Source organism: Salvelinus namaycush, chromosome 34, assembly GCF_016432855.1.
Source record: "Salvelinus namaycush isolate Seneca chromosome 34, SaNama_1.0, whole genome shotgun sequence".
In the NCBI taxonomy this organism is placed as follows: Eukaryota; Metazoa; Chordata; class Actinopteri; order Salmoniformes; family Salmonidae; genus Salvelinus; species Salvelinus namaycush.
In genome coordinates, this window is record NC_052340.1 from 34,001,171 (window position 1) to 34,019,782 (window position 18,612).

An 18,612-nucleotide genomic window follows, 5' to 3' on the forward strand; every position below is an offset into this window, starting at 1 on the left:
TTGGCTATAGAACACATATGGCTATAGAACACCGTTGGTTATAGAACACCGTTGGCTATAGAACACAGATGGCTATAGAAAACCGTTGGTTATAGAATACCGTTGGCTATAGAACACAGATGGCTATAGAACACCGTTGGTTATAGAACACCGTTGGCTATGGAACACAGATGGCTATAGAACACCGTTTGCTATAGAACACCGTTGGCTATAGAATACCGTTGGCTATAGAACACAGATGGCTATAGAACACCGTTGGTTATAGAACACCGTTGGCTATAGAACACAGATGGCTATAGAAAACCGTTGGTTATAGAATACCGTTGGCTATAGAACACAGATGGCTATAGAACACCGTTGGTTATAGAACACCGTTGGCTATGGAACACAGATGGCTATAGAACACCGTTTGCTATAGAACACCGTTGGCTATAGAATACCGTTGGCTATAGAACACAGATGGCTATAGAACACCGTTGGTTATAGAACACCGTTGGCTATAGAACACAGATGGCTATAGAAAACCGTTGGTTATAGAATACCGTTGGCTATAGAACACAGATGGCTATAGAACACTGTTGGTTATAGAATACCGTTGGCTATAGAATACCGTTAACTATAGAATCACTTTGGCTATAGAATACCTTTGGCTATGTAACCTCCGTTGGCTATAGAATACCGTTAACTATAGAATCACTTTGGCTATAGAATACCTTTGGCTATGTAACCTCCGTTGGCTATATTATTCCGATGGCTATAGAACACCATTGACAATAGAATACCGTTGGCTCTAGAATTCCATTGGCTATAGAACACCGATGGCTATAGGACCTCCGTTGGCTATAGAATTCCGATGGCTATAGAATACCAATGGTTATAGAAAACCATTGGCTACAGAACCTCCGTTGACTATAGAATATCGTTGACTATCGAACACCGTTGGCTGTAGAACACCGCTGGCTATAGAACACAGATGGCTATAGAACACCGCTGGCTATAGAACACAGATGGCTATAGAACACCGCTGGCTATAGAACACAGATGGCTATAGAACACAGATGGCTATAGAACACAGATGGCTATAGAACACCGCTGGCTATAGAACACAGATGGCTATAGAACACAGATGGCTATAGAACACCGCTGGCTATAGAACACAGTTGGCTGAAAAACACTGTTGGTTATAGAACACCGTTGGCTATAGAATACCGATGGCTATAGAACACAGATGGCTATAGAACACAGATGGCTATAGAACACCGCTGGCTATAGAACACAGATGGCTATAGAGAACTGCTGGCTATAGAACACAGTTGGCTGAAAAACACTGTTGGTTATAGAACACCGCTGGCTGTAGAACACAGATGGCTATAGAACACCGTTGGCTATAGAACACCGTTGGCTATAGAACACCTTTGGCTATAGAACACCGTTGGCTACAGAACACAGATGGCTATAGAACACAGATGGTTATAGACCACCGTTGGCTATAGAACACAGATGGCTATAGAACAACATTGGCTATAGAACACAGATGTCAAAAGAACACCGTTGGCTATAGAATACCGTTTGCTATAGAACACTGCTGGATATTGAATACCATTGGCTATAAAACACCGTTGGCTATAGAATACCGATGGCTATAGAACAGCTTTGGCTATAGAACACCTTTGGCTATAGAACACCATTGACAATAGAATACCGTTGGCTATAGAATTCCGTTGGCTATAGAATTCCGATGGCTATAGAATTCCGATGGCTTATGAATACCGATGGCTATAGAACCTCCGTTGGCTATATAATTCCGATGGCTATAGAATACCGTTGGCTATAGAATTCCGATGGCTATAGAATACATTTGGCTATAGAATCTCCGTTGGCTATAGAATTCCGATGGCTATAGAATACCTTTGGCTATAGAGCCTCCGTTGGCTATAGAATTACGATGGCTATAGAATACCTTTGGCTATAGAGCCTCCGTTGGCTATAGAATTCCGATGGCTATAGAACACCTTTGGCTATAGAATTCCGATGGCTATAGAATACCGTTGACTATTGAATTCCGATGGCTATAGAATACCGTTGGTTATTGGGTACCGATGGCTATAGAATACCGTTGACCATGGAATAAGTATGAGATTAGCATAGAATTGTGTGATGGTTATTATTCATAATCACACATGGGGACAGGGCAACTGGCAGGTGTGTATGTGTAAGTGTAAGTTGATGTTGATGTGTGTGTGTGTGTGTGCGTGTGCGTGTGTGTGTGTGTGTGTGTGCCATTACCAGGGCTGAGGCTGGAATTGGACTGTCACTCAAACTCAAGGAGTGGGAGCTAACACGTGTCTTCAAGTGAGAGGGAGGGAGAGAGAGAGCGAGAGAGAGAGGGGAGGGGAGGGAGGAGAGTCAGAGAGAGTTCTGGGAGACAGTTAGACATCAGAAGACGAACCACCTGGTCCTTCCCTCAGGTAATGGAACTGTTACTTGTACCACAAACATGATTACAAGCACACATGTACACATACACACAAAGGTACTTTCTCACAAAAAACAAGAACTCAGAGAGGATTCAAATGATACCTGATAGAGGTAATACAGTGTGTGTGTGTGTGCAGCTGATCATGTAAGGCTGATGTAAAGCTACTTAATATGTCAATTAGCATCAGAAACATCATCCTGAAGAAGCACAGCCTTGACCGGCTACATGAGTGTGAGAGAGAAAAACAGTGTTGACTTCTGTGTGTGTGTGTGTGTGTGTGTGTGTGTGTGTGTGTGTGTGTGTGTGTGTGTGTGTGTGTGTGTGTGTGTGTGTGTGTGTGTGTGTGTGTGTGTGTGTGTGTGTGTGTGTGTGTGTGTGTGTGTGTGTGTTTGTATGTGTGTTTGTATGTGTCAGAGAGCGAGAGCGTGTGATAGAGTGTATCGGCACATTAGTCTGTCAAAAAAGTACCTTCTACATACAAAAATTCTCTGGTTAAGTGGTAGGTACCCGCTGCAGGTTTGTGTGTATGTGTGTGTGTGTGTGTGTGTGTGTGTGTGTGTGTGTGTGTGTGTGTGTGTGTGTGTGTGTGTGTGTGTGTGTGTGTGTGTGTGTGTGTGTGTGTGTGTGTATGTGTGTGTGTGTGTGTGTGTGTGTGTGTGTGTGTGTGTGTGTGTGTGTCTGTGTGTATGTGTGTATGTGTGTAGGTGTGTGTATCGCCTGGCACCAGGGCACTTAAAAGTGGTTTAAGTGCTACCTAACATCACATTTCAAATCAAAAACAAAAAAGGCAGTTGAAATTACACACACACACACACACACACACACACACACACACACACACACACACACACACACACACACACACACACACTGAACAGCACAAACCGCTGACTGACTCCTGCACCGCAACTCCCACAGTGCACCGAGAAGTGTCCACTCAAAGCACATCTTAATCCTCTCTGTCTCTCTCTCTCTCTGTCTCTTTCTGTCTCTGTCTCTCTCTGTCTCTCTGTCTCTCCCTGTCTCTCTCCCTGTCTCTCTCCCTGTCTCTCTCTCTCCCTGTCTCTCTCTCTCTCTCTCTCTTTCTCTCTCTCTCTCTCTCTCTCTCTCTCTCTCTCTCTCTCTCTCTCTCTCTCTCTCTCTCTCTCTCTCTCTGTCTCTCTCTGTCTCTCTGTCTCTCCCTGTCTCTCTCCCTGTCTCTCTCCCTGTCTCTCTCCCTCTCTCTCTCTCTCTCTCTCTCTCTCTCTCTCTCTCTCTCTCTCTCTCTCTCTCTCTCTCTCTTTCTCGGTTTCCTGGAAAACTGTCTTTCTCTAATCAGATGTGCTCACTAAAGGTATGTGGATGGTGGACATTAATATTTCACTAAACTTTATTCTGAGGATATCAATAATAAAATGCTATTTTTGATAAATATTCAAAAAATGAAGCCAGACTTTTCCCACTTTTGGGCATTAAAGTTAAATGCGTAACAAACCAGCAGTCTCCCAAACAAAATGTAGCAACACTTAGTGTGTAGTTGTGTGTGTGTGTATTTCTTTGACACATCTTTAGCTCCCCTCTCACACAGGCCATCTGTGCGTGTCCCAGTACTAGAGTAGAGAGAGGCTCTCTGACACTGAATCACAACACTCAGTATGACAAGCAGCTTCTGATACAGGACAAAAGCACTCTGACATTAAAGAGAGATACGTTGGCAGACACACACACACACACACAGACACAGACACAGACACAGACACAGACACAGACACAGGCACAGGCACAGACACAGACACAGACACAGACACACACACACACACACACACACACACACACACACACACACACACACACACACACACACACACACACACACACACACACACACACACACACACACACACACACACAGACAAGGAGACACACAAACAAACACCCACCCACCCCCACCCCCACACACACACACATACACACACTCACCGTGGTGAGATGTCGCAGCCCTGCTGCATGAAGGCCCCCAGTGAGAACCAGAGAGAGTTGAAGATGCCAAACTCGTTGGGTGGCTGGTCATTGGGGCCTGGCTCAGTAGAGCCCTCTTCTGGCTCCTCTGCATGCCACTCATACGGACTAAAACGACTCACCTGGGGACAGAGGAGAGAGGATCATATGAGTCGGCCAGGAGGAACTAGTTAGCTTTTCTTCCAGCCCAGCTCTACACAGCTGATTCAGCTGATTGTGGTCACACACACACACACACACACACACACACACACACACACACACACACACACACACACACACACACACACACACACACACACACACACACACACACACACACACACACACACACACACACACACACACACACACACACTCACCAGAAACAGCACCACACTGACTCCTATGTAAGCGAAGACGATACACATCCAGATCTCGTAGGCCAGAGGGTCCAGGAAGGAGAACACTCCAGGTTTAGACTTCTGGGGCTTCTTGATCATGATGGAGATCCCCAAGGACATGAAGGGCTTAGAGAAGTCTATCACCTCCTCACGGACCAGGGTTATAGTCAGAGGGGCGACCGCTATCTCTGCTTTCTACAGGAGGGAGGAGGGAGGTAGGGAGAGGGGAGAAGGGTGAAGGAGAGTGGGATGGGGGAGAAAGAGGGATGGATGGATGGAGGAATGGGGGAGAGGGATGAAGGGGGAGGGAGAGAGAGGGAGGGGATGGGGAGAGGGACGATGGATAGATGGGGAGTGAAGGAGGGAAAGGACGATGGGAAAGGACGAAGGGAAGGAAGATTTGAGAGAGAACATAATTCATAAAGGCCAGACACAGGAAACTAGAATACAAATCAACCATGAAGGTCTCTCTTTCAATCCACCACATACACCAGGGAGAGAACATCCTGATTACAGTGCTGTAACTATTCACCTTGGATTCATATAATCAACAACACACTGTCTACTATATGTCTGTTCAATTATGCATTGTCCCTACAAGGGAAGAAGGGAATGAGAGAATTGAGAGAAAGACAAAGTGAACAATAGAGACGGGTGAAAGAGGTGAAGAAAGGATTAGAGAAACTAGACAGAAAAACAGGAGCGCGAGAGAAAGAGAGAAAGAGAAGGAGAGAGAGAGAGTGAGAGAGAGAGAAAGAGAGAAAGAGAAGGAGAGAGAGCGAGTGAGAGAGAGAGAAGGAGATAGAGTGAGAGACAGAGAGAGAGAGAAAGAGAAGGAGAGAGAGCGAGTGAGAGAGAGAGAAGGAGATAGAGTGAGAGACAGAGAGAGAGAGAACGAGAAGGAGAGAGAGAGAGTGAGAGAGAGAGAAGGAGATAGAGTGAGAGACAGAGAGAGAGAGAACGAGAAGGAGAGAGAGAGAGTGAGAGAGAGAGAAAGAGAGAGAGAGAAGGAGATAGAGTGAGAGAGAGAGAGAGAGAGAGAGAGAAAGAGCGAGCGAGAGAAAGAGAGAGAAAGAGAGCAAGAGCGAGAGAGAGAGAAAGTAAGAGTGCGAGAGGGCGAGAGAAAGAGAGAAAGTAAAAGTGCGAAAGAGAGAGAGAAAGTAAGAGTGCGAAAGAGAGAGAGAAAGTAAGAGTGCGCGCGCAAGAGAGAAAGAGAGCGAGAGAGAGAGAGAGGAACAGATAAATACATTATCTCCCCTCAGCTAGAACAGATCACTGATTGGCCACGACTGGGAATGTTTGGAATTATTCAAAGAGAATGAACTGTGGGATTGGTAATGACTCATTCTGTAAAAATGTGCTTACGGAGCGAGAACACACACATGTACAGCACAGTCACTGGAGTCAGAACACACAGATACAAGCACACACCACCGATATGGTCAGTGAGCAGCCTGGTTTTAGAAAATGTACAAAGTAGATTAGTCATCAACTGATTACAGCCACTGCTCCAATGTGAGTACCTGCAGGCAGCTGGAGGAAATATGACTGAATCATGAGAGAAATTAAGCACAGTGGATGAGAGGGAGCGATAACCGCATGGGACTATATAGGAGACAGACAGCAGACTACAGCTATTATTTAGATAAGGTTCAGAGACAAAGCTGGGAGGAGGGCTAGGGGTTAGATGTTTACAAGTGTGAAAGACAAAATGGGTTAGGGCAAGGCTACAGTAGATTTACCAACCCTGGGTTAGAGAACCATGTTAAAGATTAGCTAGTCTTCTACATCAGCCTGAGAGATTAGGATCACATTTCGGGTTCTTTAGGCCAGTGTTTTCTTATCCTGGTCCTGGGGACCCAGGATGCATTTCTGTTTTTTGCCCCAGCACTACAAACCTGATTCCACTAATCAAAGGTTTGATGATGAGTTGATTAGTGGAATCAGGTCTGAAGTGCTGGGGCAAAAACTACAACGTATCCCTTTGTGTCCCCAGGACCAGGATGAAGAAATACTGCTTTAGGCACATCTCCTGGTGATGGAGAACTGCAAATTATGCAATGGGTTGAAATGTCTTGTCTGTCTAATTAAAAAATACTTTGACAGTATCTAACAATGTAGATGCACGTTGTTTAGTAAGATCTAACTCTCCTAAATCAAAAGATAAGTACATTTAACCTTTATTTAACTAGACAGGTCGGTTAAGAACAAATTCTTATTTACAATGACGGCCTACACCGGCGACGCTGGGCCAATTGTGCGCAGCCCTATGGGACTCCCAATCATGGCCGGTTGTGATACAGCCTGGATTTGAACCAGGGTGTCTGTAGTGACGCCTCTAGCACTGAGATGCAGTGCCTTGGAACTCTGCACCACTTGGGAGCCCAAGTATAACTACATCAAACTCTAAAGATAAGGAAATAAAAGTATCAATTTCCAAAATCCATCTGTATATCACCCCATCCATTCCTCCCTCCCTCCATCCCCTTCCTCTCTCCATCCTTACCCCATAGACCAGTTCTCCCTCCATCCCCTTCGTCTCTCCATGCTTACCCCATAGACCAGTTCTCCCTCCATCCCCTTCCTCTCTCCATGCTTACCCCATAGACCAGTTCTCCCTCCATCCCCTTCCTCTCTCCATCCTTACCCCATAGACCAGTTCTCCCTCCATCCCCTTCCTCTCTCCATGCTTACCCCATAGACCAGTTCTCCCTCCATCCCCTTCCTCTCTCCATCCTTACCCCATAGACCAGTTCTCCCTCCATCCCCTTCCTCTCTCCATCCTTACCCCATAGACCAGTTCTCCCAGCATGGCCTTCCTCTCTCCATCCTTACCCCATAGACCAGTTCTCCCTCCATCCCCTTCCTCTCTCCATCCTTACCCCATAGACCAGTTCTCCCTCCATCCCCTTCCTCTCTCCATGCTTACCCCATAGACCAGTTCTCCCTCCATCCCCTTCCTCTCTCCATCCTTACCCCATAGACCAGTTCTCCCTCCATCCCCTTCCTCTCTCCATGCTTACCCCATAGACCAGTTCTCCCTCCATCCCCTTCCTCTCTCCATCCTTACCCCATAGACCAGTTCTCCCTCCATCCCCTTCCTCTCTCCATGCTTACCCCATAGACCAGTTCTCCCTCCATCCCCTTCCTCTCTCCATCCTTACCCCATAGACCAGTTCTCCCACCATCCCCTTCCTCTCTCCATCCTTACCCCATAGACCAGTTCTCCCTCCATCCCCTTCCTCTCTCCATCCTTACCCCATAGACCAGTTCTCCCACCATGCCATTCCTCTCTCCATCCTTACCCCATAGACCAGTTCTCCCACCATGCCATTCCAGATCTTGGTCTCGGGGTCTCTGGCTCCGTACTTGCCGTCAGGGACGATGGCAATCTTGTACTTGATGCCGATGTGTTTGGCGATCTCTGAGGCCAAGTCCACGCAGTAGCCCTCGAACTGGTCATTCCCCTCAAACATCTCCCAGTTCTTCTTCAGCATCACATACGGACCTTCCTACATCCACAAACACACCAATCAGACACAGAGAGGGTGGCGTGGGGAGGTCAAACTGACCAATGAACTCACACTGACCACTGACTAACAAATCAGGGGCCTATTTTGGAGAGGGAGGAGCTTTTTGGAATGACATTCAGCCGACGCCAAAGCCTCCACTGGATGACAGTATCACAGTGATTGAGACAGAATATACATTTTATGGCAACCAAAGAAAATATTACAGGGCATTTTAAAAGGCCACTGTGTGAGGAGCACTGTTTTATTACATCATAGTCTGTGACTGGTGCCAAGTTGATGTACTCTGTCTTCCCTCTAAGACTAAGGACCTCCTCTTGAAGAAAAAGACTGACTCCACACAGATGGTGTATGTTAAAAAGAACAAGTGAACAACAGAATGGTAGAAGAGAGAGGTCAGCAGCTATGGAGCAGAGAGGTAGCAGGTCTGGAGGTAGATACACAGAGAAGCTGAATTCTCTGTCTGGAGAGAACCTTTACACCTCAAACAGGAGAAATTAGCAGTAAGAACACACACAGGCAAGCAAACACACACACACCCTGACTGACACGCACATCCATCAGGAGCTTGTAGTTCCAGAGAGACACCCAGGTGGTACAAGGCCTGAGGCTTCTTCCTCTAATCTACAGAACAATCGTCTGACGTAGCAGATTACACTCCCAGATTCAAATGATTGAAGGTATGGAATGTGAAAGGAAGCTATTATAGTATTCACACTCATAGGCTTTCAAATGGTTTATACATCTATCAAATTAATTGAAATAGCTGTATAAAGACTATATGAAATACATTTTTTTAAATCGAATTGATTGTACACGTTTTCATTTATAATGTTATTTTACAAGTGAAATTGATACATTTCAAGAGACTTCATTCCTGGCTCACCAAGGAACCTGCCAGAATAAAGCGTACAGGTAAATAGGTCACATCAAATATAACATATTGTTTTTACACAAATAAAAGGGGGAAATATAAATGCATAACATTTTTAGAGACATGTTTACATTGTATCAGTTACATACCATTAGTCTAGAATGATATCACAAAAGAAACACATCATAATAAGCCATACTGGGCTATGTCCTAACTTGAGGTGTGTACATTACACTGTAACTCAATGTAAATGGGAGAGTTGTATGAATATCTGAATTACTCACACGGCTCTCAAGGTAGAATCAAGCCTGATGTGCATATATTTGCATTTATCAAGTGGCTAAACATGAATAGAATGTACATTATCTTTAACGCAGAATCTTGTCACATTTGTACATGTTGTCGAAGCATCAAAGCACATGTATTTTTCTAAACCTCATTATCATACACACATTATCAGCCCCTCTGAGATCTCTCTCTCCATTACCTCAACATTAATCACTCTTAAGGAAGTCACAAACACAGTCAGAGATTCTCCCAAACATAGCAGTGCTGCTCTAACCTACAAACCCATAGGTAGGTCTTAAAGGCATAATCCACACCAAAATCATCTCATCAACAGTCTAAACCCGAGCTGAGTTCATATTCCATGCCATCTGTTGTGAAGGTACATAGTATGCATCTTATTCCATTTTATTAGACGGTACAAAATGGCTGATCTTAAAATATGAATCCTAATGCACTGTACTGTGTATCTAGAGAACGGATGGTGTACTGTACTGTGTATGAGGATCTAGAGAACAGATGGTTTACTGTACTGTGTATGAGGATCTAGAGAACAGATGGTTTACTGTACTGTGTATGAGGATCTAGAGAACGGATGGTGTACTGTACTGTGTATGAGGATCTAGAGAACAGATGGTTTACTGTACTGTGTATGAGGATCTAGAGAACAGAGGGTTTACTGTACTGTGTATGAGGATCTAGAGAACAGATGGTTTACTGTACTGTGTATGAGGATCTAGAGAACAGATGGTTTACTGTACTGTGTATGAGGATCTAGAGAACGGATGGTTTACTGTACTGTGTATGAGGATCTAGAGAACGGATGGTTTACTGTACTGTGTATGAGGATCTAGAGAACAGAGGGTTTACTGTACTGTGTATGAGGATCTAGAGAACAGATGGTTTACTGTACTGTGTATGAGGATCTAGAGAACAGATGGTGTACTGTACTGTGTATGAGGATCTAGAGAACAGATGGTGTACTGTACTGTGTATGAGGATCTAGAGAACAGATGGTTTACTGTACTGTGTATGAGGATCTAGAGAACAGATGGTTTACTGTAATGTGTATGAGGATCTAGAGAACAGAGGGTTTACTGTAATGTGTATGAGGATCTAGAGAACATATGGTTTACTGTACTGTGTATGAGGATCTAGAGAACAGATGGTTTACTGTACTGTGTATGAGGATCTAGAGAACAGATGGTTTACTGTACTGTGTATGAGGATCTAGAGAACAGATGGTGTACTCTACCGTGTATGAGGATCTAGAGAACAGATGGTTTACTGTACTGTGTATGAGGATCTAGAGAACGGATGGTTTACTGTACTGTGTATGAGGATCTAGAGAACAGATGGTGTACTCTACCGTGTATGAGGATCTAGAGAACAGATGGTTTACTGTACTGTGTATGAGGATCTAGAGAACAGATGGTGTACTCTACCGTGTATGAGGATCTAGAGAACAGATGGTGTACTGTACTGTGTATGAGGATCTAGAGAACAGATGGTTTACTGTACTGTGTATGAGGATCTAGAGAACAGATGGTTTACTGTACTGTGTATGAGGATCTAGAGAACGGATGGTGTACTGTACTGTGTATGAGGATCTAGAGAACAGAGGGTTTACTGTACTGTGTATGAGGATCTAGAGAACAGAGGGTTTACTGTACTGTGTATGAGGATCTAGAGAACAGATGGTGTACTGTACTGTGTATGAGGATCTAGGGAACAGATGGTGTACTGTACTGTGTATGAGGATCTAGAGAACAGATGGTTTACTGTACTGTGTATGAGGATCTAGAGAACAGATGGTGTACTGTACTGTGTATGAGGATCTAGAGAACAGATGGTGTACTCTACCGTGTATGAGGATCTAGAGAACAGATGGTTTACTGTACTGTGTATGAGGATCTAGAGAACAGATGGTTTACTGTACTGTGTATGAGGATCTAGAGAACAGATGGTGTACTCTACCGTGTATGAGGATCTAGAGAACAGATAGTTTACTGTACTGTGTATGAGGATCTAGAGAACAGATGGTGTACTCTACCGTGTATGAGGATCTAGAGAACAGATGGTTTACTGTACTGTGTATGAGGATCTAGAGAACAGATGGTTTACTGTACTGTGTATGAGGATCTAGAGAACAGATGGTTTACTGTACTGTGTATGAGGATCTAGAGAACAGATGGTTTACTGTACTGTGTATGAGGATCTAGAGAACATATGGTGTACTCTACCGTGTATGAGGATCTAGAGAACAGATGGTGTACTCTACCGTGTATGAGGATCTAGAGAACAGATGGTTTACTGTACTGTGTATGAGGATCTAGAGAACATATGGTGTACTGTACTGTGTATGAGGATCTAGAGAACAGATGGTGTACTCTACCGTGTATGAGGATCTAGAGAACAGATGGTTTACTGTACTGTGTATGAGGATCTAGAGAACAGATGGTTTACTGTACTGTGTATGAGGATCTAGAGAACAGATGGTGTACTCTACCGTGTATGAGGATCTAGAGAACAGATGGTTTACTGTACTGTGTATGAGGATCTAGAGAACAGATGGTGTACTGTACTGTGTATGAGGATCTAGAGAACAGATGGTGTACTCTACCGTGTATGAGGATCTAGAGAACAGATGGTTTACTGTACTGTGTATGAGGATCTAGAGAACAGATGGTTTACTGTACTGTGTATGAGGATCTAGAGAACAGATGGTTTACTGTACTGTGTATGAGGATCTAGAGAACAGATGGTTTACTGTACTGTGTATGAGGATCTAGAGAACATATGGTGTACTCTACCGTGTATGAGGATCTAGAGAACAGATGGTGTACTGTACTGTGTATGAGGATCTAGAGAACAGATGGTTTACTGTACTGTGTATGAGGATCTAGAGAACAGATGGTTTACTGTACTGTGTATGAGGATCTAGAGAACGGATGGTGTACTGTACTGTGTATGAGGATCTAGAGAACAGAGGGTTTACTGTACTGTGTATGAGGATCTAGAGAACAGATGGTGTACTGTACTGTGTATGAGGATCTAGGGAACAGATGGTGTACTGTACTGTGTATGAGGATCTAGAGAACAGATGGTTTACTGTACTGTGTATGAGGATCTAGAGAACAGATGGTGTACTGTACTGTGTATGAGGATCTAGAGAACAGATGGTGTACTCTACCGTGTATGAGGATCTAGAGAACAGATGGTTTACTGTACTGTGTATGAGGATCTAGAGAACAGATGGTTTACTGTACTGTGTATGAGGATCTAGAGAACAGATGGTGTACTCTACCGTGTATGAGGATCTAGAGAACAGATGGTTTACTGTACTGTGTATGAGGATCTAGAGAACAGATGGTTTACTGTACTGTGTATGAGGATCTAGAGAACAGATGGTGTACTCTACCGTGTATGAGGATCTAGAGAACAGATGGTTTACTGTACTGTGTATGAGGATCTAGAGAACAGATGGTTTACTGTACTGTGTATGAGGATCTAGAGAACAGATGGTTTACTGTACTGTGTATGAGGATCTAGAGAACAGATGGTTTACTGTACTGTGTATGAGGATCTAGAGAACATATGGTGTACTCTACCGTGTATGAGGATCTAGAGAACAGATGGTGTACTCTACCGTGTATGAGGATCTAGAGAACAGATGGTTTACTGTACTGTGTATGAGGATCTAGAGAACATATGGTGTACTGTACTGTGTATGAGGATCTAGAGAACAGATGGTGTACTCTACCGTGTATGAGGATCTAGAGAACAGATGGTTTACTGTACCGTGTATGAGGATCTAGAGAACAGATGGTTTACTGTACTGTGTATGAGGATCTAGAGAACAGATGGTTTACTGTACTGTGTATGAGGATCTAGAGAACAGATGGTTTACTGTACTGTGTATGAGGATCTAGAGAACAGATGGTTTACTGTACTGTGTATGAGGATCTAGAGAACATATGGTGTACTCTACCGTGTATGAGGATCTAGAGAACAGATGGTTTACTGTACTGTGTATGAGGATCTAGAGAACATATGGTTTACTGTACTGTGTATGAGGATCTAGAGAACAGATGGTGTACTGTACTGTGTATGAGGATCTAGAGAACAGATCGTGTACTGTACTGTGTATGAGGATCTAGAGAACAGATGGTTTACTGTACTGTGTATGAGGATCTAGAGAACATATGGTGTACTCTACCGTGTATGAGGATCTAGAGAACAGATGGTGTACTGTACTGTGTATGAGGATCTAGAGAACAGATGGTTTACTGTACTGTGTATGAGGATCTAGAGAACAGATGGTTTACTGTACTGTGTATGAGGATCTAGAGAACAGATGGTTTACTGTACTGTGTATGAGGATCTAGAGAACATATGGTGTACTCTACCGTGTATGAGGATCTAGAGAACGGATGGAGTAGAAAGAACATGTGCTCATCTTGATTTTAGTCTACTTATGACTTTGGATAATTCTCTTTTTAACCCTGCCTCACTGTTCTGAAAATATTAGCATATTAAAAGGGCAATAGTTTAACATCAGAATAGATTAATTTGTAGAGTATTTAGCAGTGATAGTACACACACGCACGCGCACGAACGTACGAATGCACAGACCTTTGCTTTGCCAACAGTGGGTTATTTCATGTTTAAACCACTTTAAATTTTGTTATCAGTTTGTTGCAGACTCTTTTTCTACAGTGTGTGTGTGTGTGTGTGTGTGTGTGTGTGTGTGTGTGTGTGTGTGTGTGTGTGTGTGTGTGTGTGTGTGTGTGTGTGTGTGTGTGTGTGTGTGTGTGTGTGTGTGTGTGTGTGTGTGTGTGTGTGTGTGTGTTTGATTGCAGTGTGTTTAGTCTCAGTGCAGGTGCATGGAGGGATACTGGGAGTGTGCTTGAAAAAGTGACGTTTTTTTCTGCTGAACACCACGTCAGATGTCTTACATGAGAATGGAGGAAAAGGGAGAGAGGAAAGGAGGGAGGAAAGGAGGGAGGAAAGAGAGGGCTGAGACAGTGTAGAGATGGCAAGAGAGAGAGAGAGGTTTACATGGGAGAAGATAAGGCAAAGAGGAGAAAGACAAAAGCGAGGTGAGAGAGAGAGGTTTTAGTGGTGAAGGGTTCAGGTAGATAAGACATAAAACAGTGTGGTTCAGGTAGATGGTTCAGGTAGATAAGACATAAAACAGTGTGGTTCAGGTAGATGGTTCAGGTAGATAAGACATAAAACAGTGTGGTTCAGGTAGATGGTTCAGGTAGATAAGACATAAAACAGTGGAGCAGTAGCAGAGGCACCAGAAAGACACAGCTCCTAATCAAGGTTGCGGTCAATTCCATTTCCATTTAGTATGTACACTGAAATTCCAATTTCAATTCAATGAGAAAAATGTAGATTTGGAATTTGATTTACTTTCTGAATTGACTGGAATAAAACATTTAACTAAACCCAACCCTGGTCCTAAATGTGCAGCCAACCAATACAATATGCACTACAGCATAATATGTTTACCAGAGTTCCTCAACCTCAACATCAGGCACAACTAGCTGCAGATTCATCTAGACTAGAGCAACGTAGATGAATGCTAGAGGATGGGAGGCCATGCAGATTCATCTAGACTAGAGCGACGTAGATGAATGCTAGAGGATGGGAGGCCATGCAGATTCATCTAGACTAGAGCGACGTAGATGAATGCTAGAGGATGGGAGGCCATGCAGATTCATCTAGACTAGAGCGACGTAGATGAATGCTAGAGGATGGGAGGCCATACAGATTCATCTAGACTAGAGTGACGTAGATGAATGCTAGAGGATGGGAGGCCATGCAGATTCATCTAGACTAGAGCGACGTAGATGAATGCTAGAGGATGGGAGGCCATGCAGATTCAGCTAGACTAGAGTGACGTAGATGAATGCTAGAGGATGGGAGGCCATGCAGATTCATCTAGACTAGAGCGACGTAGATGAATGCTAGAGGATGGGAGGCCATGCAGTGAAAGCAGCTCTGATGCAGTCTAGAGGACACCAGAGAAACAGAATGCCTAGAGCTGCTATCTGCTGGGGGCGTGACGTCATGTGACGACTCTCAGCAGTGGGGGCTAACAGGGACGTCGTCATGATGATGCAACATTCATTTCAGTCGTCACAGACAACACGTCGCATCTGGCACACACACACGCACGCGCGCGTACACACACAGCTCCCAGTAGCATGTGTGCGTGCGTACGTGCGTGCGTGCGTGTGTGTGTGTCTGTGTGTGTGCGATTGTTATGTTCTCTATGAGTGAAGGTGTGTCTATGCATGCATACACTTTGAGGTTATGCTTTTTGTGACAGTATGCGCAGTCTGTGTGGGTGTGTGTGTTTCTGCACGAATGGCCCCAGTCTGATCTGTGTATCTTTTTCTCAGCACCCGGTCTAATTCCTTCAAAAACAAAAAAGCATTATGGAATACAATTCCTTTCAAATTCCCAGAACATCCAAAAAGATAATTCCCAAAACATTCAAACTTCCTGTGTCTGCAGTTCCCACATAGAGAAGAACAAGCAAAGGCATGACAAAGAAAATGTAGAGAGAGAGAGAGAGAGAGAGAGAGAGAGAGAGAGAGAGAGAGAGAGAGAGAGAGAGAGAGAGAGAGAGAGCGAGAGAGCGAGAGCGAGAGAGAGAGAGAGAGCGAGAGAGAGAGAGCGAGAGAGCGAGAGAGAGAGAGAGAGAGAGAGAGAGAGAGAGAGAGAGAGAGAGAGAGAGAGAGAGAGAGAGCGAGAGAGCGAGAGCGAGAGCGAGAGCGAGATAGATAGATAGATAGATAGATAGATAGATAGATAGATAGATAGATAGATAGATAGATAGATAGATAGATAGATAGATAGATAGATAGATAGATAGATAGATAGATAGATAGATAGATAGATAGATAGATAGATAGATTGTCCTGCCGGTCGGTTCATCTGTGTCTTCCTGTGATTCTTCTTCTCTCAATTCCACAGCAATAGAATTGCAGAGCGATAGTGAGCTAGAGTCTCTCTGGCTCTGTCTGTCAGTATGTCCTTCTGTGAATCCATCTCCCATCTGTATATCTGTCTGTCTGTACTGTAAGTCTTCAGTGTCGTAGCAGAGGCTTCCTCATCAGTGGCTGCAAAGAGGAGGAGGTGGCTGAGGTAACATTAGCCATGGCCATCTGACAGGGTCATAGATCATCCAGAGAGAGAGAGAGAGAGAGGGAGAGAGGGAGGGAGGGAGAGAGAGAAAGAGGGAAAGAGAGTGACGTCCATAGAGAGAAGGGAGGGGGGGACACACGGTAAAAGGTAAACGGACTAAAACTCCTCTCTTTCACACTTGACAGGTGACGTCAACGAAATCCAAATGAATATAACGACAACCTGCCAGTGACATGTCTGATTCCTCTCGTACAGCCCTTACTCACTCCTCCCTCACCATGGCCTGCTACTGCTACAATACCCTTAGGAACACTGGTCAAACACACTGGTGTCACTACCAGCTCTGACCACTAGAGGCACTGAGGGCGCTCTGCTCTCTGCTTCAATGTGGGTGCATCTCAACAGTCTAACAAATCCTCCTCTCCGTCATCTGTACTGATTTGAGAAAACAGCATAGTCGATTCCTACACCACATTGACTTTCCACCTGTCAAGTTGTTTCATGCCAGTACAGATGAAGGACAGGAGTTCAGGATAGGAAGCCATCGTTGGGATGCATCCTCTGTGTGTTTCAGAAAAGGAGAGGAGCCAGAGGAGTACATTACCATGATTGTTGTCACGACGACTGTCCTGTTCTCCAAGTTGGTGCTGTCATTGGACAACAACACCTCATTTTGGACCAGAACCAGTTTGTCAATGTCATTCCAGTAGCCAATCTGAGAGAGGTAGGGGAGGGGTTAAAACCAGGCAAAACGGTATTTTCATCAAATCAAAATAATTTCTCTGACATGCCTGTGTGTCTATTCCTACCCGTTGTGGTCCGTTGCTCTTCAGTTCAAACACGTCCATGGTGTAGTTGACTCTGCGGCCGTAGTGGTCAAACTGGATGTTACCTGTCAGACCCTGGATACGCACCTGGAGACATAACAACAGAGAACACAGGTCAGAACAAAGAACAGGCAACAACATGGAACAATAAGGACACGTAGGACCATAGATGACCTGTTTGAGTGTGCGTTCCATGTCTATGCCCTGGTTCCAGGGGGCAGCTGGGTTGGCCAGACAGTCTCCAGCATTTCCTCTACGGGAGATGTCTATCTTCTGACGACGCAGGTTCCTGAAGGCCTCGGCCATCACCAACACCCCATCATACGTCAGAGACGAGGTGTACTGGGGAGAGAGGAAGAGGAGGAGGATGGAGAGAGAAAGGAGTAGATTAGATTAGATGATTTTACATGAACAGCCTAGAGCCTATAGCAGACATGAAGATGCCTGTTTGAGGAATTAGGAAAGGCCTGTTTCAGGCTGTGGGTTCCTCTCTTGACAATCCACTGGATTACATTTGAACATTTTAGTCATTTAGTAGATGCACTTATCCAGAGCGACTTACGGTCAAGTGCAAGTGTTGGTTCAGTTTTTTTTTTTGGGGGGGGGGGTCGTGTTGAAAAAGGGGATTATTTAAGATACTCTTTGAAGGAAGATGGGTGGGGAGAAGCTGCTTACACCATTGGGGTGCCAGGATAGAGAAGAGCTTGGACTGGGCTGACATCCCGTAGGTGTGGGAGGGCCAAGAGAATAGAGGTGGCAGAACGGAGTGCTCGGGTTGGGGTGTAGGGTTTAAACAAAGCCTGAAGTTAGGGAGGGGCAGTTCCTCTTGCTCCTCTTTAGGAAAGCACCATGGTCTTCTACTGGATGCAAGTTTCAACTGGAAGCTGAGGAGCAGGATGACATGGGAGAACTTGGGAAGGTTGAAAACCAGGCAGGCTGCAGTGTTCTGGATAAGTTGCAGGGGTTTGGTGGCGCAAGCAGGGAACCCAGCCAACAGTGAGTTGCAGTAGTCCAGATAGGTGATGACAAGTATCTGGATTAGGACCTTTTCCACTTCCTGTGTGAGGTAGGT

At 44.6% G+C, this 18,612-nt stretch overlaps 1 protein-coding gene across 1 annotated transcript in view; it reads right to left on the reverse strand.

The window, feature by feature from the left end:
• The window catches only part of LOC120028914 (glutamate receptor 4-like), a gene marked incomplete at its 5' end in the record, with an annotated part of 83,180 nt that overhangs the window by 48,145 nt on the left and 16,423 nt on the right, over window positions 1-18,612 (reverse strand). The window contains 6 exons of the mRNA XM_038974182.1: window positions 4,439-4,599; window positions 4,840-5,055; window positions 8,166-8,372; window positions 17,318-17,428; window positions 17,523-17,627; window positions 17,715-17,882. Of these exons, the coding sequence (XP_038830110.1) occupies window positions 4,439-4,599; window positions 4,840-5,055; window positions 8,166-8,372; window positions 17,318-17,428; window positions 17,523-17,627; window positions 17,715-17,882 (968 nt within the window). The remainder of the gene's footprint in view (window positions 1-4,438; window positions 4,600-4,839; window positions 5,056-8,165; window positions 8,373-17,317; window positions 17,429-17,522; window positions 17,628-17,714; window positions 17,883-18,612) is intronic.